The sequence below is a fragment of the Metopolophium dirhodum genome, chromosome 7, assembly GCF_019925205.1.
Source record: "Metopolophium dirhodum isolate CAU chromosome 7, ASM1992520v1, whole genome shotgun sequence".
Taxonomy (NCBI): Eukaryota; Metazoa; Arthropoda; class Insecta; order Hemiptera; family Aphididae; genus Metopolophium; species Metopolophium dirhodum.
Genome location: NC_083566.1, coordinates 36,179,141 through 36,204,719, shown reverse-complemented (window position 1 = coordinate 36,204,719; position 25,579 = coordinate 36,179,141). Strand labels below are relative to the sequence as shown.

The following is a 25,579-nucleotide window of genomic DNA, read 5'->3' as shown; positions in this document are numbered from 1 at the left end:
CGGTGGCGTATTTACGTGGAGGGGAGATATGGGGGATAGATGTACTTCTTTTACTTTACAATTTTTTTTGCATAAGTATAAAACCAAAACAGGTAACACAATTTTATTTTTTAAGAACTGAGAAGAAACCGAAACCTATATTTTAGTTTTTCTGGGAATCGAACAGGAACTAGAAACGTAAGAATCATCAAGATTCCTGCATGCATTATTTAATTTATATATTATTGTATGCTACTAATATTTAATTTTAATATTACTTACATATTTTTCAAAACTGAATTGGAAATAATTTATTTTTAATTTTTAATACACAGCCTTTGATATTTTATGATTTTGCTACTGTTATTTAGTTAATATAGAATGTAGGCATGTACCCACTTGGTTAGATTACCTAACCTAACCTAACGAATTCTAATGATTTTATAATTTTAAAATCACCCATATCAGTTAATAGGAAATGGTTTGAATGTTTATGAAATTGCAAGCATTTTGAAGGAATAATATGACTTTTAATTATGACTTAGAAAGTTGAACTCTGGTCTTCTTCTTAATCCACCAATCTTTTTTAGTCATCAATCATAGACTTCATAAGCTTACATAACTAACTATAACTTATAAATTAATTTAAATCAATTTTAAAATTATTAATAGTTATCATTATAGATACAAACGTCAATGGATTTGAGGAAGCTTTTTTTATTATTATTATTATTATAGTAGATATTAAAAACACAATATGTATTTCTGTATGTATGAATATATTTTTTTGAAAATTCAAACATTAATAATACTAAATTCCAAGAATTACTAATTTCTACCATGTCTAGCCACTATATTTATGTTCAAACGGTCATATTAATTTTAATATTTAGGTTTAATAGTAATATTTAGGTTTAAACTATACAAATCTTTCTTGTTTTATGATCGTATTAATGAAAACATTATGTAAACAGTAAACATAGAATGGAATGTAGTTTAATGATTGACCACTGACAAAATACACAAAAAGGATTTAAAGACAATATTTTTGAGTTAACCCAGAACTTTGGTTGACAATAATAACTTTATGATAAACTTAAATAACTTTGATCTTTTATGAAGCAATAAAGTATCGGTAAACGAAGATAGCAAGCACTCCCATCGTCAAAGGCAGCAACCACGATTTCCAAAGACTAAAAAATAAAAAACCTGTATTATTCATAATGTATTAGAAAGAAAAATGTAAAATGAAAACATGTGTATAACTATATTTTTATTTCAATAAAATTAACATTATCTTTCTTACTTATCTATTTTGAATAAAATATAAAGAATGTTATAACATATTAGTACAATCAAGTTCTAAATGATATTAAATGATATTATTAATAACATGATAAACCAGCATACACTTATAAAAATATACTCAGACTAACTTGTAGTAAAAAAAATGTATGTATACTTTTATTATGTACATAAAATATATTTTGATATCTTTTATCATTTTTTGTTATGAAAATAAAATTAAAAAAAATACTTTTTCTTATATAATCATAAGTATTCATTAACATAATATTATATACTAGGTATAAAAAAATAAGTGTGAAGTTATGAAACTTAATTATTAAATAACATATTAATTTTAAGCGATCATATATTTTAATTTCTTTCATAATACTATTGAACATGTAATGTGCTAAGAAATATAAATTGCAATGAATCAAGAGTAAATAATTTGAATAATTAAGAGGTCGGTAATATTGCAGTTACAACTATATCACAGCCCACAGGAAATGTTATTGTTAACTATTTCATTAGAATTATGAAGTGTAATGTAATAATTATAACGCCATGTCCTAGCCGATATGCATGCATGCTGAGAAAAACAAATAGAGCTGTATAGTGTAGTTGTAATGGATGTGTTATATTTGAATACAATGATAAACCATTGTATATGAAAAATGATTCTGAGCGGTTAGCGTAGTCCTTATAATATTATTATTTTTTTATTTGTTACTATGGTGATAAGCAAATCGTTAGAATTTAAAATCTCATTTTTAGAATTTTTTTTTGTAATTTGTCTGTAGTTTTTCTGGACGCTATCTAAAACTACTTGGAATTATCAATTTTGACTTCCCGAAAGTACCAACTAGATTCACTTTTCTATCAGAAAAGATGCTGATCTCAAAAATCGAAGCATGCTTACTATCCAAAATGGTGCTGATAGACAGAAAAAAAACACACATTATTGTAAAACTCATACATTCTTTCGCTCCGCTCAGAATCTAAAATTAGGATATTATTTCATAGAAAAATATGTAACAATTTTGTACAGAAGCTGAAATATTGCTTCAAGTTAGCACATATCACTTGTGGCAGTAGCACGAAATATTATGAATTTAATTTAATTTTAAAGATAGGTACACATATTGATTATTACTTGGAAGGAAAATTTAAGTTAAACTTAATCAATTTTTAAAATCAATATCAAGTAGAGTAACAAATACATTTAAATCATGTTTAGTAAATAAATGTATATACTTATTAATTTTAAAAATAATTAAAATACCCACTTTCATTTCTTTTTCATATATATTTCATTAAAAAATAACTTGATAGACTAATAAAAATTAATAAAATAATACTCATACGTAAATTAATTTTCTTAACACATCTTACTAACCTAAAATCATCTCCAGATGCACTTGATGATACAGGTGTTGGTTTGTTCACAGGTTTCTTATTTTGTCTTTTATCCTCCTATAATTAAAATAATATTAAAACAAATTATTAAACAATATAATTCATATTGTGATATTTAAATTAATCATAATAATTAAGGAAATATTATTTCTTAAAATATTTGATTCGATTATAATATACAGAATATACAATAATTTATTAATTATGAAAGTAATTAACTAATTTCAAAATCATTAATACTAACTACTTTAAAAATAAAACACATAGAGAATGTTACATAACCAAAATCAAATATAAAAGTGTAAGCAATAAATACTTAAATTGTAAAATTATACAATTTATTTTTTATAGCTTATTCAAATGGATAAATGGTAATAATAACAATGGTATATTTTTTTGTTTAATACCTGAAGTGTTTTATATAATATTATGCTAAATATTTTTCATTAATCAATTTTCTAAAATAAGACAATTATTTCAAAAAAAATCATAATATTTAAAAAGATAAATATACCGAAACAAGGAATAACCCATTCACTTTGAATATGAAAAGCACAATAAGCTTATTTTAAAGTACCTACCTAACACCAATGGACTATGGACTCCAATATTTTGTCAGTCTATAGATATTAGATACTAAAATTAAGTCAGTTACCTATTTATAAGTATGAAGTTATTTTTAGATGTTACAAATTACTTAAAATGTTAAAAGCATAAAAAAAAGGCATAGTTAGGAACACATAATTTCAAGTGTTCTATTATATATGCACCTAAATATTGATTAATAGATTTAAGATCAGAATTATTTCCACATCACATCTACAGCATACAACTACCTATTTATAGGTATATAGATATATTATTTTTATATATAACAGTAGATTGTGACTAATAATTAATGATATTAGCATTTTAAAATGTAATAAAACGCATAGGTAGGTATTGCAATACAAAACTAGGTACCTACCTATAGAACCTATCATGGTCTGAATCAGTTAATTTGATTGACACGCCTATTAGTTTACCTCGAACAGACTCAATATTAGCAATGAGGGAGGAAGCACTTCACTATCTATATTCCCACACAAAGTCACAATGAGATGCCTATATTAATAACATTAATAATATGATATTGAACCAGTTGCACAACCTCTGGTTTACATCACATACAGAATAGGTATAACAAGTCACATAAGTACATCAACATCAACAATCCTTGACCACTAATAATTAGTAAGCCAACCAAATACAGTGTTTGAAATCATGATAACTGATAAGTACTCATTATAGATGTACATAGGTACCGACAAACGATATTTGTCCTCGAAAGCGAAAAAATATAATTTAGATAATGAGTGTACACTAAAGTTGTGCACACAAAGTGGATCCGAACCGCACAATATCAAATATGCCACCCGTGCCCGACACTTACTTCTATAAGTTCTCCAATCTTGTATTTTTGCATGACTTCGCGTGCGTCACTCGAGTGTCCTACGTCTTCAAACTCCTCGGTCGCGTCCTTGCCAGCTTGTTCCAACAGGACCTCTTCGCCACCGGGATGCTGTAATCAAAAACCCAGATAACGGATTAAAACCGATGGCCAGACGACGTGTACCCGGCGGAACACAAGTCGGCGCGGCTTGGCCGTGAATATACAACAACGGTGGAGGACGTACGTCGTTTAGAAATTCTGTGACGTCGTATATGCAGTCGTTGATCACGATCCACGGGTTTGTAGCGTTCGTATTTTCAACGACCTCGGCCATTGAGTATTTTTTCACTTCTTTTTCGGTCATCGTGACTTACGGGCAACCGTTACACTGCGGTATGGGGTGCGATTGAATAGTACCGAGCGCGAGACACGGAAGTGCGACGGTGAAAAAAAACACAGTTTATATTATTACCTAACCTAAGCTACTGGTCGCAAGACAACTTACTGACGAACGGAATATAAATATTCGATAATGTTTTATATTAATATTGTTATCGGATATCGGATATCGCTACGGGTACGCGGCGGACAAGACGACGTGTGGACTGCGGACGAACGGTGCAGCTCTGGCCCACGACTACAATATCAATTATAGGCACAGATTGTAATGATATTGCGTGTGTCGTTAAAACGGGCGGCGAGCGAACAGCGACGAAACACCAACGGAATTGCAGAAAATGTACAGACTGTCATTTCCGACTGAAATAGACACGAGTACACGACGACCGGACCGGTATTCGCATACGGTGCACGGTGCTGCGAAAAGGTGGGAGTGGTGAAAACTATGGTATTAAAATTACGAGGCCAGGTGATTGCGCCGCGGCGAATCGACGTCACAGCGAGTGGTTGATAGGTTCGTCGGTCGTTGGCGCGTGTTTACGGTTATATTATTATGCTCGGATCGGCGGCGGTTACAATATTGCGACCTTATCATCGAAATTGATAAAAAAAAATAAAAAGATTATTACGGTCGGCTATCTATATTATAGTCTATAGATGTTCTATATTAATAAAATATGTCCTCGGGTAACACAGATATCTGTACTTGATTGGCAATTCCGTGGTTCTATGGTAATGCGGTTGATGATTTTATAAAGTAATATAAACATTAAACACTACAACTTTACTGTATATAGTGTTTACTACGCCATGACAAAATTGTATTACACATTTACACCAAAGTCCACAGAATTCACAAAAAAAAATGTTCACAAATTCTGTGGCTGCACTACCTCTACCTATAATAATACTAAGCAGTAGGTAACACTTTTTTGTTACGTCCCTTCTAGTTAATACCTATTACGAATTAAGATGATATACTATTATTATTTATTATTCCGTATTCGTGCAACCTAAACGAGTGGAAATTAGCAGTATTAAATATTTCTTGGCACCTTAATCTGTTGTAATTTTTAACATTTTACGACAAATCGTGTCGTGTCGGTAGTTGAGTTTTTACTTGTTTCTAATTTTCTGTTTAATTAACAAAATTCCTAATTCTCATTGAATATTAATCATCCTGATTCACTGTGGACAAGTGAAAAACGTGATTCTATTGCGCACCACAAAAATCGTACTTTAATTTATTTGATGCGCGCCTACAGGCTACATTGCTTATTTACATAATATATATTATTATTATAATATTATGGTGTGTCCCAAAAGTCTCGTATCGCCCTTATATCCGTGGCAAATCAATATATTTAAATTGCACTAATGCTGATTTTTGTACAATAGGCCAGTAGGTGATAAGAATGGAAATTATAATTGGATGGGATACGACTCAACAATTTTTTTTTTCAAATTTTATGATTTTATGCAATTAAGGTTTTTAAATTTTTATGATAGCCATTTCTTGATAACATTTTTTAAAACTGTAAATTAAAAATGTAAATGCTTAGAGTGATAACGGACTTTTGGGACACGCTGTATAACTGTATATAATAATTATTATATTTGTATAAAAAATATTATATACAATCACAATGCTATTGCCGCTTCAGCAACGCTGGACGACTGCGCACTCAGTCGTTTCGATTCCCTCCAACCCACCACCGGCCGTTGGGTTGCCCTTGACTTCCTCGGAGTGATAACTGATAAATAATGATGCGAAGATTGCTATCCAGTACTCACTACAACTCACTATAGTCACTACTCAGTACAAAATATGATTCATACCTATATATAAATTGATGATCGACGTTCACGAGGGGAACTTTATTATAACTGTCACAATATACTATTATAATATTAAAGTACCTACGTTCTACATTATAAATTATAAATACTTGTTATTATGACGCAAAACGGACAACGGTCGTACTTGAATAAGTAACTACTTATTATAGGTATTATGGGTAATAAACATGACATATAAATGTATAATATATATGTATATAATATTGTATAATGTATGTTAACGACCAGTGGCGCAAATAGGCGGGGGGCTTAGCCCTCTTAAAATCATTCAAAGCCCCCTCAAAAAATAATAATATAATATATATTTTAATTTTAAAAAAATTCCCCTAATCATTTTTTTTCATTTGCGCCACTGTTACCGACAATATCTACCAGATAGATTCATTTGATTTCACAATCATTTGTGGTATCTATAACACCCGAAGCAGTTGCATTGGCATTTTTCGATAAAACTATTACTATTGAATGAAATAAAAAATGATCGTTAAACTAACTAATAAAATAGATTAAAAGAAAAAAAAAGAAACGATTAAATTTAAAAGAATCAGAAATTCCTGAATTTGTGAAAAACGAAATAGAAATTTTTCGTCTCAAGTGAAACATTCGATTTTTTGAAAATATTTAATTTGGATACAGAATTTTTTTTTTCCCGTCAATGAGCCATCAGATTGGAGTGAAACTTGTCATTTTTATATGCATTGCAAATGGTCACTATAAACTAAAAACGGTCAATGATACGGCCGAGAGGAGAATACAATTGATTTAAGACTACAATTCAATACTCACCACCAATGAGGAACAAAAACAATTTGTGGTACAAATTGTAAATGATTACAGAAAAATATTTCCTGACTGCAAAAAGGAAACATTAAAAAAAAATTGTAACTAAACATACCTATATAAGTAATTATTTTAAAACATTTTAATAAGAAATTTAATTTTAATAATTTTGTACATACATATAATTTTAATGTGTTTTGAATCATTTGACTGACATAAATAAAAAAACATTAAAAAACGGTTTAGTTAGATTGTTTGAGCTTTTACTTATTTTTTGCATAAAATTGCAACTATGCTGGTATTAAATTATATAATAATGTAAAAAGTAACATTTTTAAAACCGTCATAAAACTTACTACCTTAAATAATTAATATTTAATATTCTGGTTGAAAAAAAAATTCATAGTCCAATGTTAAGTAATTTTCGTAAAAAATTTCAAAACTACTAAACTTCAAGTTCCCGGGGGCACGTCTTAAAATTGAACGATTGATTTCAAAATTTGAAGTTAATATTGAATTGGGTATTTACAAAAAATAGGTGGGTGTCACAAAAAATATGTGAATATTTATTTTTAAGGGCCACTCTAATCTACCTACTAGTGAAGTAGTGAATTAGTAATGAATAATGAATAGTGATGATAGTGAAATACCTATCAATTTATTATGTTATTTGGCGTTGTCGTTGCTCAGAGTTGTCGTTACAAAAAATTATTTCTAGATTGTATACCTAGGCATTTGTTTAATCTAAGGTAATGTAAGTAACCCGATACTAGACGTTACGGATTCACTGCTTCAGTTTTCAATTTAAATTTAAATAAATTGTATGTGGTCCACGCCCACTGAACATTAATAAATGTAATAAATTAAAGTAAAATGATGGCTAACTCTTTTAGATTCTGAGTGGAACGATGGGTGTATTGATTTTACAATGATGTGTTTTTTTTTTTAACAGTTTTTTTATTTTTTTTTTATTTCTGTGTTCGTGTACACGATGAGTAGTCGAAATAATGCTTCGATTTTCAATTTCAGTATCTTGTTCGATGGGAAAGTCAATATTGTTGGTCCATTGAGGAGGTCAAAATTTAAAATTCCCAGTAATTTTCAAAAGCACCGTGAAAAACAAAAGAAAAATTAAGGAAAAACGGGAATTTTTACACAAAATCGACTTTGATTTTTGGTGTAACTTTAAAACAAATTACCATAGATACATGACATTTTAACTGGTTGTTTATATTTGCATTTTCTATACACAATACAATTTTCAAAATATTTTGATTTGTTTTGAACTGTTTAGGGACATTTTCAGTTTCCAATTTTATTAGTTTTTTTTCTATGAATGTCAACAATACTTTATTTGTTGAGTAAAAATACTTGAAAATGTAATATAAGGCTCCTACTATATTGTTACAATGACATTTGAAAAATATTAAAAATCCTTAGTCACAGTTCTTTTTATAAGCATTTAAAGTTCAAATCTTGACAAAAATACTGAAAAATCACGAAAATTAACAAATTATATTGAGTTGAGAATTCATAAAAATTTTTCTTTTTAAATCTATGATTTGAAAATGTAATACAAAATTCCTCATAAGTTTTGTCTACTTTTATCAAAAAAAAAAATGTCTACAAGAAACTTAAATTACATTTTTATGAGCGTCTGAAATTTATATTTTTACAACATTTGATATTCACTCGATTTCTCATGTAACAATTTTCTTATTTTATTGTAATTAAAAAACGAATGACTGTAGATACTTGAAAATTTCACTGAATGTTATTAGCATTTATATTAGCATTTTCTATACACGATAAAATTTATAAAATATTTTGACTCTTTTTGCTGTTTACGGCGACATTGTCAGTTTTCAATTTTTTTAGTTTTTTTTTCTATAAATATTAATAAAATTTTATTTGTTGTGTAAAAAATCATGAAAATTTAATATAAGGCTCCTGATATATCGTTCTAATAGCAGTTGAAAAATATTAAAAATACATAGGCACAATTTTTTTTTATAAGCATTTAAAGTTCAAATTTTGAGAAAATTATTTTGTAGTTAAAAATGTATAAAATGTTTAACTTTTATGGCTAAGGATTGAAAATTTAAAACAAGGCTCCACGTAAATAGGTTATATATAAATTACTTTATTCACAATAAAATCATCAAATATACTTGGTAATATCATAGGCTGACTGACCGTTTTCGCTCAGAATCTTTTTTCTTATACAATGATATTATATCATTGAATTCAAATTTAACACCATCCATTACAGTGACCCACTTGTAACCTACTGTACAGCAGAGCGACATCCACTTATCCACCTTTTTTTCTTCTTATATTTTCCACATCAAAAAAAAAATTCATAATCACCTTATACTTTATTGTTACTTTTTTATATATAATTTCGTCTGGTAACACATTCAGCAACTTAAAATTTTCTTCAGTTGAACCCACTAAAGTATTTTTACCTAAATAGATTTTAACAATTTTTTTTTTGAAATATAGGTACATACAAATTAAAATCATTTCTTTAAAAACTTTTTTTGTGGAAACGGGTATAGTTATATCACTTAAAATATAAGCACAGATTACATTAAATCTGTGATATAAGTCTTATATTGTCTGCACAATTTTTTTTTATAAATATTTACAGTTTAAATTTTGACAACATTTCTCAAATTTAAAATTTAACTATTATTTTTTTGTTAAAAATTTATAAAATGTTCAACTTTAATAATATTATTGTGTAATGAAAATTTAATAAAACGTATTTATTTATTCTTTTTATTTAAATTTGACTTCTCTTATGTATTCATAAAATTGATAAGAATGGCTCCCCATCACAAGCTTAGCTTTTAGGGGGTGCTGCAATATTATAAACTTGTTAAGTTTAACACACAATATTTTGTATATTATTATTGCAAATATATTATTGTTATTATTATAATCAAGAATTTTAAATTTAAAACAATGTTCCATGAAAATAGATTATATATAAATTTCTTTATTCACAATAAATCATCAAATATACTTAGTTATATCGTAGGCTGACTGACCGTTCTGTAACCTTCTGTGGAGCAGAGCGACACCCACTTGCCCACCTTTTTATACATGATTAAGCAACTTTATCGGCTTACTAATGGGCACGTACAAATTAAAAGCTAAAAAAACCTACAGATTATTAAGCATAAAAAGTCGTGCGGTGTTTCCATTTGCCAAAATAATTAATATGTTCATTATTGGAATGAACAATGAACTTGAATATTTGATATTATGTAAAAAAAGTTGTAAGACCATAGTATTATACAATATGTATTATTGTATTAATTTGAATAATTACAATAATATGGTATGAATTAAAAACCGATTTCATGGTCATGTATATAGTATATGCGAGTATGTAACATATTAATGACCCGTCAATGAATAATAATAAAAATAATTATTCTAGGTTATTTTCAATCGTTAAGTTAAAAATATACATATTTAAAAAAAACATTGACATTTTTTTAAATTATTTATCTAAATAATATACCTAATATATACATTTTAAGTGTTTTTATAATTTAAATACTGGTTGAAAGATTTCATATTTAATTCATCTATTTTTTACATTTATTTAGAGGTTTGTAATTGTATGATACGCGGCTCATTACGGCACTGCATAGATACTGTGACAACGTTGCTTGAAAAATTCTATGCTTAGTCGTTTATTGCTAAAAAAAACAAATACTGCTTTATCGTAACTTAGGTTACCTAACCTTACCAGTTACCCTTACCACAATACTCCCTCCACTCATTTAAACTTGAGTTATGTTAACTATATCTAATTAATTACTTATTCGTTTGAAATTCAATTTTTGAATATTGACATTTTACAAAAACATATTCTGCTTAAGAATATGACATTTATAATGTATTCGCTGTTATTCAAAAAAATATAAGACTTAAATAGTAATAACGATATAAGTAGTAGCCATTAATCGGCGTTCCCATATGACTACATCAAAAATATAATATATAGCCTCGACGCTTACCTTAATTAATAAATAGTTAGTGCGTGGATTAGATCATATTCTTGTACATGATCTAAGGTGCGTGGGCTGTTCCTCCATGTCGGGGGTTAAATGCAGGGTTCAAAACCCTGTAGCCTTGGAAAAATAAACATATGTTACTATGTTAGGATACTATCACAACCTAAGTCCAAAGCACGGATTAATGGATTAAATATTCGAAATTTTGAAGTACCTCCTGGGATGCTTCTTTACTCTGTTTTCCATGTAAATTTTTTATTTATTATTTATAATCATCAAATGAGCATATTGTTTGAACTTGTAAGTTGTAACAGATAGCCTAAAGTTTGTTTAGAACTAGCGCCTGCCAAAACCTGGTTGATGTGCTAGGTGCTTATTCAACATTAATTATAGCTATGTTGTAACTTGCAAGAGACTTTAGATGGACAGCCGTAAATACGTAGGACAAATGTAAAATACTGGTCGGACAGTATGTTATATACTTTTCAGGACTGAGCAATATGCACAATTTTGGAAGTAAATTAGAATATATATATATATATATATAGAACTACATGTACATGAGTTCAAATTATTATCGGATAGAATAACAGATTAAAGGCTGTTAAAAATATATATTTGTATATATATATATAATCTTAATACAGTATAAATATAATCCTAATACAATAATACGTTATCATATAAATGTAGGTAATATTATGTATAGGTACCTATAAGATAAAAACAATATAGTTTTGGAATACTGTGATTTTATTAGTTTAAAAAACCGTCATCGTACTCATACATAACCTAGAAAGAAGATATAATATACAAAGAGAATATTGACAAACATTTTTATAACAGGTAAAATTAATTGAAAAACTTTGAATATACTTATATATGTTTCACTTATAACTCAAGTGTATAAATAGTATACCATACCAATATAGTGAAATCTAAGGACTTAAAGTACCTAATACCTATTTATAAATATAATATATATTATATATACTATGTTTAGTTTCAAATTAACTAGCTTAATACATCTATGTATTTTTATATAGGTACAGCAATTAACCATTAGGTACCTACTTTTAAGTGACCAATTGAATCGTGAAGGTCAAATAACAAGGCTACCTAGCTAATTTCCTATAAGTAGGTACAGTTTTTATATTTAAATTATGAGTTATGACGTATGACATACTGACTTATAAACTATTATATATCTTAGTATCATACTCATATCCATGTACTCTAGACACTAGAGACATGTAGTCTAGAGTCTAGTATTATTGTATCACATGGAATAAAATATTTCTACCTAGCTAAACATTCTAAACTATATGAATGTTTTAAATTCTGAGCGGAGTGATGAATGTATTAATTTTATAAAGATGTGTGTTCTTTATTTTTTTATTTTTTTTGTGACATGACAATTTAAGTAGGTGCATTATAAATGTTATTATACACGCAATGACATTTTCAAATTATTTAGATTAATTTTAGGTTATTATATTATATATTACATTATTACCTATTTATACCATAATAAATTTAATATTAATAATAAAATAAATACAATATTTTCGACAAAATTTTAATCAGACTATCGTAAAAGGTAGGTATTAATTATAGTAAAATAAGTGACTTGATAGCAATATGAAAAAAACATCATTAAATATAGGTACCTATACTAACTTGGACCTTTACAGACCTTTTCTGATCAGGATCGTTTTTCGTCTACAGTGTTAAATCATTGATTTAAAATTTAATACATCCATAACAGTGACCCACTCGACACCTACTGTTCAGCAAAGCTGTACCCTACAGCTGGGCGTCATGCGTTTTGGCGAATTACCTTTTTACCCACATAATAAAAGTAATGTGTTTGGGTGGGAAAGTGGGTACCGCTTTGCTGAAGGTAGATTAGATGCCGTGTGGCTGTGTGGGTCACTGTAATGGATGCGTTTAATTTGAATTCAATGATATACAAAAAACGATTCTGAACGAAGACGGTTTATCGGCCTATATTATAATAATATTTTTTCTAAATAACTAAAATTGTTATTCTCTGTTTAAATACCGAATTTTGTCCAAATTTGAACTTAAAATATCTATTAAAAAAGACAGTGTATATATAATTTTTAGATTTATTGGTTACACTCAGGGGCGGACTGGTCCAGGGTACTATAAACCAGGTAGCACCCCGGGCCCCCATTCATATTTATATTACAGGCCCCGATTACCATTTTCGGGCCCTTTCTTAAATTATCTCTTATTGCAATGTAGAACTCTTTCCTAATTTTAGTAAGTTTAAATAAAAATTACGGGCCCCTAATTAATTTTTCATCCTGGACCAAAAGTAGACATTCCACCCCTGGTTACACTATTATGAAATACTTATGAGAAACTTTGTTTTAAATTTTAAATCCTTAGCTATAAGCCTATAAAAATTAAACATAACACAATATGCTAACTACAAAATAATTTAAAATTTTTTCCCGATTTCGATGAACGATGAATTTTGTCAAAATTTGAACTTTAAATACTTATACAAAAACCGTGCTGAAAACGAGCGCGCTGACCTAGCTGCCAAAACTGCAATCACCTCTTCAACCTCTTCTGCTATCGTCCCCCTCAAACATCATAATATCATACAGGGACATACAAGCACTGATAACTAATAAATGTCATCTACGATGGCATCAGAAATGGTTATCCTTCTCCACCAAGCTAAACCAAATCAAACACAACACAGACAACTGGACATTTCCCTTCGAAGCACCAAAAAAATTTGAAGTCATCATAACGAGACTAAGAATCGGCCACTCGCAAAACTCTCATAGTTTTTTAATGGCCAAGGAAGAACCTCCAATATGCACAACATGCGGCGTCCAAATCACCATAAAACATATACTTACCGAATGCCGTACATACCACACCCTCCGATCAAGCCTCAACCTGCCCGAATCACTCGCCGAAATACTCGACAATCAACCCAAAGCCATAGCCGACATCATCCAATTCATCACAGCAGCAAACCTTCAACCAAAAATTTAAAATTAAATCCTCAATAGTATATTCATATTTAACATTAAACATGTAATTTAATCTTATGTACCTAAACCCAATGGCCTATGTTGCCGAGGGCTTTTTTCCTCTAAATAAAAAAAAAAAAAAAACCGTGCATATATCTTTAATATTTTCGAACTGCTATTATAACAACTTATAAAAAACCTTGTATTGAATTTTCAAGCTTTTGATTCAGTGAAAATAAATGAAAAAGTCTATAATAAATAGCACAAAATATTTTCACCAAATGTTTATATTAGCCTTTTCTGTAAATAACTAAATTATAACATTTTATATAGACATTTTCATTTTTAAATTTTATTTCTATCAAAATCGACAAAACGTTTTTTACTAAGTCAAAAAGCTTGAAAAACTATTTAATATTTTAATACAAGATTCCTGATAAATTATTATAATATAAATTTAAAAATGTTATTTATACATCTGCACATTTTTTTATTATCGTTTAAAGTTATAATTTTGACAAAATTCGTCAAAATCACGAAAATGTACAAATAGTTGTATAGTTAAAAATGTATAAAATGTTAAATTTTTATAGCTAAAGCTTGAAAATATAATAATAAGTTTATCATTATTAGTTCATACTCTTACCAAAAAAATATATACCTAAACACAGTTTTTGTTATAGCTATTTTAAGTTGACATTTGAGGGAAATTTAGATATTTAAATGAAGAATAAAGATGTTAGTAATTACTAATTACGTTACAAATCAAAAACATTATTCGCGGGGACTTAAAAAACTTAACGCATATAGCATATTATACCTTACCATACGCAATGATAATCTCCAAATATTTAATAGTATATTGCCTTCCCGCCCGAGCCACACATACTATTATTTTGTCACGCCTCCGCATTCATCGATAACCCCATCGACAACGGCAAAGGTAATGCAGGGATCTCTATGCAACAACTAAATTATAATTATACGACAACAATATATTTCACAAAAGAAACGATTTAGTTTTATTTATTTTAAACGTCACGCATGGAGGTTATATATACTTATACGTATAATATGATTATGAGATGTAACCAAAAGTTTATAATTTGTAAGGAACCGACGACCGTGGTATAGATTTCAGTGACTGTTTGTGCGGGGTATACGCACGTCGCGCGTGAAATGTGCGCGCAGCACTTTTGGGGATTTCCACTTTACCGCCCGGCACTATTAGGGATTCCCACTTTACCACCCGCTGGACGGAAAAATGACGCTTTCCAACGCTTCAACCGCTATCGAAAACCAAATTTCGGTGCAGGCGTGACAAAATAGTATATTGTGTGGCAAGGGCGGGAAGTGAGCCATTTCAGTCGCGGGCGTCGTGTGCCGCATTTCGCCCAAGACTGAAATGGCTTTCCCGCGCGAGCCACACATACTATTTTTTGTCACGCCCCTGCGTTCATGGAAAAGGTTATGCAGGGATCTATGCAACAATTATAGACTATTCTACAAAAACAATTTCATGGAAGACATTTTATTTTATTTCAAAATTACAATTTTCACTTTGTATATTTTATTATTGTAACTGATAAGATTATTATACAAATTGCGTGAAATAAACTTACTAACGCATCGTTCGACGCACTTATCTAGGAACAGTGCAAATTAAATATGTTTAAATGTTTATGCGTCATGCAAGGAGGTTATACTATACATTTAAGATGTAACCAAAAGTTTATGTTTTGTAAGGACCGTGCAGGTAGGTATACATTTTAGTTTCTGGTTGTGCAGAAGGATACGCGCCCGGCGGCCGGCACTTTTGGGGATTTCTTCTTTTCCACCCGGCACTTTTGGGGATTTCTACTTTTCCGCCCGGAACTTTGGGGATTTCCACTTTACCGCCCGCTGGACGGAAAAGGGACGCTTTCCAACGCTTCAACCGCTATCGAAAACCAAATTTCAGTGCAGGCGTGACAAAAAATTATTTTAAGCTTTACTACTATATTAGTAAAATAGGTGACTTACTTTAATAACAATAATATCGAAAAACATCATGAAATATACTATCTGACAGACCATCCCCGTGCAGAATCGTATTTTGTATTCAATGATATATAATTTAATTTAATTTAATACCATCCATTACAGTGACCCACTCGATTGTCTCGACATCTACTGTACAGCAGAGAGGTCAAAAATACCACGTTTTTTTTTTTTGCTTTTCCTGATTATTTTGAAAATTTCAACGATTTTTTGTCCTAACAAAGGACTAACTAGATCAAAATTTCTACCAGAAACCACCCTCAAAGTTGAAGATTGAAGTATCTTTACTTCGCAAATAATATACAATAACTGAAAATTAAAAACACATCATTGTAAAACCAATACATTTATCGCTCCACTTAGAACCTAAAAAATATAGGTATATCAATATCAGTATATATGCGTATATAAATATAATATGATGAATCTTTGTTTCATTTTTTTTCCATTATATAGTCCGTAGGAGTGGAAAACTATAATTAATATACCTATAACGGTAAGATATATGGTTGATCGCTTGATGATACACCGCGGTAATAGTTAAATCAATTGGAAAACTTTGATTTTTATAGATTACAAATGTGAATTAATTAGATATTGGCGATTAATACAAAAATATAGCGATATTATTAAAAATATTTTAGTATATTATTTCAATATTCATTATATTTTAAGTTTATAGGCAATCACTAGATATTATAGTCATATAGACGATATTAGTTAGGTAATCGTAATTCAGTTTTAGATTCAGAGCGTAGCGATTTTTTTGTCTGTGTACACGAAAGTAGTTGGAATAATGCTTTGGTTTTCAACTTCAGTATCGTGGATCTAGTATTGGTGCATTCGGTAGATCAAAGTTTAAAATTCCTAGTTGTTTTCAAAAGCGTCGAGATCAAAAAAATTTATGAAAAACAGGAATTTTTAAGTAAAATGTATACACATTTTGGATTTTTATTAGTTTTTTTGAATTATTGTCAATTAAAAATAGGCTAACGGTTTTTGACCAGAATCGTTTTTCATATAATATTATTTCATATCATTGACTTCAAATTTATCACATCCATTCCACCGATCTCTCCAGTCTCCATAGACACATACTGTATAATATGTACAGCAGCAGAAAGGTACCCACTTGCTCACTATTTTTAAACATTCATTTGAAAATATACAAACTGTAATAACAGTTATAATAAGCATAATATGAATGTAGAATGAAAAAAGAACAAACATAACATATTAACACGAACGCTTGAGGAAAATTTAATATAAAGACGTATTTATTTTAAAATATCTAATCAAATATAATTTATCGTTCAAACGTTATTCTTAAAACAATATGTACAGACGTGAGACGTAGGTACCAACAGTTAAATTTTTTGCCACAGGTATAACATATTATAATATTACTTGAAGGTTGTACCACATAAAACCATATGACATGATGTATTATGTATATATGTACATTTATCGTTTACTTAATTCAAATTAATTACCCATGTATTAAATACCTAGTAAATACTAAATAGTAATAAGTAATTGAAAATTCCAACTCAAGGACTTTGGTATTTAGTACTTAATTACGTTCATAGATGTACAATTTATTCAATGACAATAATATTTTGGTCAATAATCAATTATAAACGCATATGGCATACGTGTAGAAGCTTATTTTTAAATAATATATTCCATATAAAAATACATGTTGAAATATTTAATTTTAGTAATGAAAAATATTTTTATAAAATATTAAGTAACAAAAACGAGAAAAATAAGGTGTCTTCCTTGTGAAAAAGGTAACCCTAACCTAGCCTAACCTAACCTTAACAAGGAAGTAATTTTAAAGAATTCGTATACCTACTATGGGTATATATTAATAAATAGAATAAATAAAATGTTATTATAATATTGATAATAATATTATTATAGTTGTATTATGGTGTTAAATGATTATTCAGTGAGCCGTGTAGGTATTAAGTATTAGAATAAATTGTATTAAATGCACAAGACTAAAAAAATTTTAAAATATATAGTTGTTTTCTAAATAATTTTTTAGCAGAATTATAACTTGACACGGTTATTTTAAAAGAGAAAAAGAAATTAAACAATTTATTTAAAAATATTTTAGATAGGTTGATACAACCCGTATTGAACGGTAGCAGAATAGTGGTTGTGGTGAAATTACTGAAACTGTTGATCATTATGGAAAAGATTGTCAGTTTCTTTTCCAACAAAAATTTAAAACCAATAGAAACATTTCTAAGTACGTCTAGCTATTACTTGAATGTCACTTAATAGTTAATACAATACATCACTTGCGCTTATTGTGATATAATCATTTACAGATTGTTTAATATAGTAATAAAACTAAATTCTAATAATAATAATGTTCGGTAACAATAATCGCCAATCGGTGAATCTTAACTAAAAAAAATGTAATATTCAACTTATTTTTAGAATAAAGTTAATCCATTAAATTATAAATAATCGTCCTTCTATAATATATGGGAATGGGATAGGTATGTATCCTTTATTATCAGCTATATTTATATGAGTTATAACTGATAACTTATAACAATTATAACTACAATAATCCATTATTATCCAATATTTCAATATTTGTACTACATATTATAGTATATTACACATATCTACATACGTTAATCTAATATAAATACTCACCTCATCTTTTGATGATAACTTTCCTATTTTTAAATCGTTCATTAACTTGTAAGCTTCATCTGAGTGTCCAATACTATCAAAACACAATGTTGCATCTGTTCCTGCTGCTTCAACAAGAACTTCTTCACCTCCCGGGTGCTAAAATCATAATTTAACCATGCGTTTATATTTTTTTTATATAGATACTTCCATTTAATTATATCATAAACTCTAAGATTAAGACAAGCTTAATAAATTCGCATTTCTTAAAAACAAGTTAATTTAAAATTAAAATTAAATTATATACATTTTAATATACAGGGTGATTTACCAAGCATGCTCGCCACAATTTTTTTTATTCAAATTCTGATTGTTTTTATTTTTTATTTTAAATATTACTTTACAATTCGTAAACATTTTTTTACAATACGCATAAATTATGTATGAGTAATTGGACTATTTGAACTGTACTCTTGAAGGAAGAATTCATCCAATGATGGAACTTTATACGTGGTAATGAGCAATGGTTTTAAATCATTTAAGAGGTCCCGGCATCATTTACGTTTCAAACGTGTTCTGAGGTCACCTGGAGAATTTTCATATAAACCTTATTATAATATTATCAAATTCTTGAGATTTTTTGTATTACTTAAGAGAGAGGTTAAAATAAATAAATAATTCATTACTATTATTGAAACACAAAAAAAAAAAATTATAGTTTTTTAATGAAAAAGGGATCATAATAGATATTATATGCCACTATGGAATGAACAAATCGTTCACATCACAAACGGTAGGTAACCTATAGGTTCTAAGTATTAAAAATATTTTCCATATTTTTTTATATTCACCGTAGTTCAAATTAATTTGTACCTATAAATAAATGTTATTCAAGACTCAAGAGTCAAGAGTATGTATAGTATAAGTATGTATATACTAGCTATTTATCCATATAGATAACACTTATAAAGTTATAAGTTATAGTTATTAAGTGGGTACCTATACTTATAAATTATAATTTATACTTATTGTGTTAAGTTTTAACAATAAATTAGAATAATATATATTATACATTTATCGTAGATATATTCAAATTTCCAGTATCATGCTTGGTTTAATAATATGTTTTTTAATTAGTTTAATACTTAAACTATATTTTAAATAAATAATCATTAATTATGTATCAGTTTTTGTTTAATAATAAATTATTAGTTCACTGTTAACTATACTGGTTAGTAATATATACAACAACATACTACAGTATTATTTTAACTCATAAGATAGATTTATCATAGTTGATAATTCATAAGCATATAGCCAATATACATGTTTACTGTTCAGCTTTTTAATGATACAGATCAAAGACATTGGCATAAGTAAATCAAAAATATCGTAATATGAGATCGAAGGCTATACAATAATAAAAAGGTGGGTAAGTGGATGTCGCTCTGGTGTACAGTAGGTTACAAGTGGGTCACTGTAATGGATGGTATTAAATTTGAATTCAATAATATAATATCATTGTATAAGAAAAACGATTCTGAGCGAAAACGGTCAGTCAGCCTATGATATTACCAAGTATATTTGATGATATTATTGTGAATAAAGTAATTTATATATAACATATTTACGTGGAGCTTTGTTTTAAATTTTCAATCCTTAGCTATAAAAGTTAAACATTTTATACATTTTTAACTACAAAATAATTTTGTCAAAATTTGAACTTTAAATGCTTATAAAAAAAAATTGTGCCTATGTATTTTTAATATTTTTCAACTGCTATTAGAACGATATATCAGGAGCCTTATATTAAATTTTCACGCTTTTTTACCCAACAAATAAAATTTTATTAATATTTATAGAAAAAAAAACTAAAAAAATTGAAAACTGACAATGTCCGTAAACAGCTCAAAAAGAGTCAAAATATTTTATAAATTTTATGGTATATAGAAAATGTTAATATAAACATTCAGTGAAATTTTCAAGTATCTACAATCATTCGTTTTTTAATTACAATAAAATAAGAAAATTGTTACATGAGAAATCGAGTGAATATCAAATGTTGTAAAAATATAAATTTCAGACGCTCATAAAAATGTAATTTAAGTTTCTTGTAGACATTTTTTTTTTTGATAAAGGTAGTCAAACTTATGAGTAATCTTATATTACATTTTCAAATCTTAGATTTAAAAAGAAAAATTTTTATGAATTTTCAACTCAAAATAATAGCTAATTTTCGTGATTTTTTCATATTTTATCAAAATTTGAACTTTAAATGCTTATAAATAAAAACTGTGACTAAGGATTTTTAATTTTTTTCATCTACCTTCGAAACATTGACCTAGGAGCCTTCTATTAAATTTTCAAGCTTTTTTACTCAACAGATAAAACTTTTTTGATATTTATAGAAAAAAAAACTAAAAAATATGGAAACATGTCCGTAAACAGCTAAAAATAAGTCAAAATATTTGGAAAATTTTATGGTGTATAGGAAATGCAAATATAAACATTCAGTCAAAATTTCATGTCCCTACGATCATTTGTTTTAGAGTTACACCAAAAACCAAAATCGATTTTCTCGAAAACAGATTGCGTAAAAATTCCCGTTTTTCCTTAATTTTTCTTTTGTTTTTCACGTCGCTTTTGAAAACTACTGGGAAATTTTTACTTTAGACTCACCAAAGTACTAACTAAACTCACTTTCCTATCAGAAAAGATACTGTTGAAGAAAATCCAAGCACTTTTACTGTCCTAAAAGGTGATGACAGACACAAAAATAAAAATAATTTAAAAAAAACACACATCATTGTAAAATCAATACATTCATCGTTTCGCTCAGAATCTAAAATTAGATTACATTGTCGTAATATAATATGAATTATTATTATTCTTTTAATAATAATAATCAGAGTCGTTTTTATGTAGGTACCTATTACAATGGATAAATATTAAATAGGAACCTAATACCCAATACACTTAAATCTGGATATTTATTTTTACAGGCAGAATATTAGCATAATATCGATTATTATAATGACTGGAAGATAAAATAGATATTTACACAACTTTTTTAATACCGATTTTTAAACATTTAATTATATTATTATATGAAAGATAAAATGTACAAAAATGTTCTGTAAGTAGGTATAATCATAGGCACAAATTTGCTTAATTTTTTTATAATAATAAATAATAATATAGAAAATAGAAAATAATCATTTATGTAATGGCGTAAAACCTCGCAAGATCTTAATATTTGTATTATTAAATATATTTATCTGTAGTACTGAAGTCTGAAGTAGGTACTCCTAAGAAATTATTTGACGTCATCTCTTGTTATAGTTAGTGATCGGGACCTATTGTTTTATAAAGGTTCTCTGCTATGTTGTGGTCTTATTTTTCTTGTTCGTTCGATTCTCAGGCTCTCAGCCGGATTATTATTATTATTTATTTCTGTTATTCTAAATGTTGTAAAGCAGCGGTTCTCAATCTTTTTATATGCTCGTACCACCTACGTATAGTTTGAAAATTGTCATGTACCTACCACTTGACCAAAAAACGATATTTTTTGTTTATCAAACATGAATACAATATGTGTGGAAATACAGTTTATTAGGAACTACAAAATTATGATAATATTACAAACATTTAAGCATAAAAAGAAAATTAAATATGTACAATTAATTTTTAATAAACCAAATAATATTTATTGTCAAATGATCCATTCCATTTTTTTTATAAAGAGAGATTTACTAAGCGTTCCACCTATGATCTTTCCGCGTACCACAGGTTGAGAAAAGCTGTTCTAAAGCTTTGCCGGAAATTTATTTTTTATCGTATTTTTCATAATTTTGTGTATTGGTTTTACCAGTGATTTTGCCAGATATTTTTCTTTATGGTTGATAAGGCTTTAACTTCTGAACTTATTAGCCTGTAATAATTACATATTGGTCATAAACTCATAACACTATATGGGGGTACTTTATATTTTTTGTACAGTTGAGGGAGTTTGTGAAATATTATTATTTTTTTACAGTCATTTTGCTAAACTTATGTTTGTGAAAAATTCGTAGATATTTTATGGTTTTAGCCAAGTGCTCGTTGCATTGTTGCTTGGTTTCCGAGAATTTGTCTGGAGCTGTTGACTTGGGGCATTCTAGTGTGATGTGATTGATGATGAGTTCTTTGTCACAGAATTCGCAGATCGAGCAGTCTTCTTTTGTTATGAGGTGCAACTGTGTAAGTGTGTTAAATGGGAGTATCTAATCCGAGTCCTTGTGATAACTACTTCTTCGTGCCTGGATGAGGGTGAGGGGGATTTCCATGGGGCGATTACAGATGTCTTGCCAGTGAATTTTGGTTTATGTAGGTATATTGTTTAATGTTTTAGTTTGGAAACATTGGATAGGTACTGGTGTATTTTTAGCGTGTTGGTGGGCCAAATCGTTCCTGTGTATTTTGACATTGACAATGTCTGTGTCCCGGTGTCCAGATAAACTAGACATTCTTGTTTTGTGCTTTTAAATTTGTAACTTTATTTATTACATTGATTTCGATGTCCTATCTACGGAAATTATTTTGAAGACAATTTATGAAGGTATAATTAAATATAATTCCAATACCTATACTATATTATCAATTCTTAATTCATATAGATTTTTTAAATATTTCTATGGTTCTATCTCTATCTATACTAAATACCTAAGTACTTCTAACTTTCTTCAAAAGCGCTCGCTTTTTCTAAGTATACCAATTACTAACTAGACTCGATTTACAACTAATTTAAAGGGAAATTTTCTTGATAAAACTAATTATACCACCAGTAATTGTGTCTACAGAAAAATAAGCAAAGCCAACACATTCCACTTCTTGCTGAGAAAATAAGATATAGTGAGAATAATAGATGCGCACTGTGTAACTGTGTAAGTTGTTTTAACAGTATGTAACAATATTAGTTATTGTGTAATCAATAATCACATGTTGACATGTTGTCTGCAACTTAATATAGTTATATACTAGTACCTATAGTTGTAACTTGTATTGGTTAATGTTAATCTGAATATTATTAAGAATTATAATACCTGTTAACGTTATAAAAAAACATAGAAAATCGACATATTTTATTATATAACTATAATCAATAAATTAATAACTAATAAGTGGATATTTATACGTAAAGTTATGTCTATACTAGTATACTACTATATAGTACTATACTACATTACTACATAATAGGTACTTATTTAGTTTTTTATGTTTTATAATATAACATGACACGTGTACCTCTAAAAATCAATAACGTATTTTAATTTAGCAATTTTAGTTTTTATTATATATTTAATTAATATATAATATGGGAGTATTAATGATTAATACGAAACTCAATATAGGTACTCACCACTGTAATGAAATTGGTAATATCATATACATTTCCATGAATGCTGATCCAAGCATCGCATGTTCTTTTATGATTGGATACTGTGGTAGGAGTGTAACAATGTATAGACATGTTAAAAATTCTTATTAATAAACGTACCTATTTATATATAATATATAGCACTAAAAAATTAGTAAAAACTAACTAGGTATGTATTTCAAATGAGGATATTATGCATATCGAAATCGAATTTGTCGTATGGCACTATAGCTACCTACTAACAAGTATTGCACATTAACATAAAATCATTTGAATACAATGTACGAGTATTATAGGAAGTGTCGATCCCAACAGTATAAGCCTAGAATACCTATACATAAAATTATGTGTATGTGCGCTGTATATTTACTTTGTAGTACCTATAGTAGGTATAATGTATAATAATATATTCTGGTGATTATTACGTCGGGTCTATATTATACATTTTGAACCGGTATGATTAATTAATTGCGGATTATAATACTCATAGCAGAAACAATTTAAATTAATATAATTTGCTTATAATATGTAATATGGAATTTTAATAAAATGTTTTAAATAATTATTAATTAATTTTAGATTCTGAGTGAAACGATGAATGTATTGATTTTACAATGATGTGTGTTTTTTTTTTTTATTTTTTTTTTTATTTTTTATTTTTGTGTCTGTGTACACGATAAGTAGTCGAAATAATGCTTCGATTTTCGACTTCAGTATCTTGTTCGATGGGAAAGTGAATATCGTTGGTGCATTGGGGAGGTCAAAATTTTAATTTCCCAGTAGTTTTCAAAAGCGATGTGAAAAACAAAAGAAAAATTAAGGAAAAACGGGAATTTTTACGCAAAATCGATTTTTAACAAAATCGATTTTGGTTATTGGTGTAACTCTAAAACAAATGACCGTAGATGCATGAAATTTTCACTGGTTGTTTATATTTGCATTTTCTATACACAATACAATTTTGAAAATAATTTGACTTTTTTTGAACTGTTTACGGACATTGTCAGTTTTCAGTTTTTTTAAATTTTTTTTCTATAAATATCAATAAATTTTTATTTATTGGGTAAAAAAGCTTGAAAATTTAATAGAAGGCTCCTAGGTTATTGTTTCAAAGGCAGATGAAAAAAATTAAAAATCCTTAGTCACAGTTTTTTTTTATACACGTTTAAAGTTCAAATCTTGAAAAAATACGGAAAAATCACGAAAATTTGCAAATTATTTTGAGTTAGAAATTCATAAAAAATTTTCTTTTTAAATC

General features: G+C 28.1%; 1 protein-coding gene across 1 annotated transcript; it reads right to left on the bottom strand.

Annotated features, from left to right (window-relative positions):
* Positions 1-739: 739 nt before the first annotated feature.
* Positions 740-24,500, bottom strand: LOC132948870 (cytochrome b5-like). The gene is made up of 5 exons (XM_061019546.1): positions 24,304-24,500; positions 18,927-19,064; positions 4,115-4,243; positions 2,663-2,739; positions 740-1,172 (listed from the first exon to the last, which is right to left on the bottom strand). The coding sequence occupies exons 1-5, from the start codon at positions 24,412-24,414 to the stop codon at positions 1,094-1,096; spliced, it is 534 nt and encodes a 177-aa protein (XP_060875529.1). The 5' UTR covers positions 24,415-24,500; the 3' UTR covers positions 740-1,093.
* Between the last annotated feature and the right edge of the window lie 1,079 nt (positions 24,501-25,579).

Excerpts from the sequence above, each read along its gene's own strand:
- LOC132948870 (XM_061019546.1), bottom strand. The coding sequence starts at position 24,414 with ATGTCTATACATTGTTACACTCCTACCACAGTATCCAATCATAAAAGA. Across the intron at positions 19,065-24,303 it reads TTACCAATTTCATTACAGTG|CACCCGGGAGGTGAAGAAGT; the intron begins GTGAGTACCTAT and ends TTATGATTTTAG. Across the intron at positions 4,244-18,926 it reads AGTTATCATCAAAAGATGAG|CATCCCGGTGGCGAAGAGGT; the intron begins GTGAGTATTTAT and ends TTTTGATTACAG.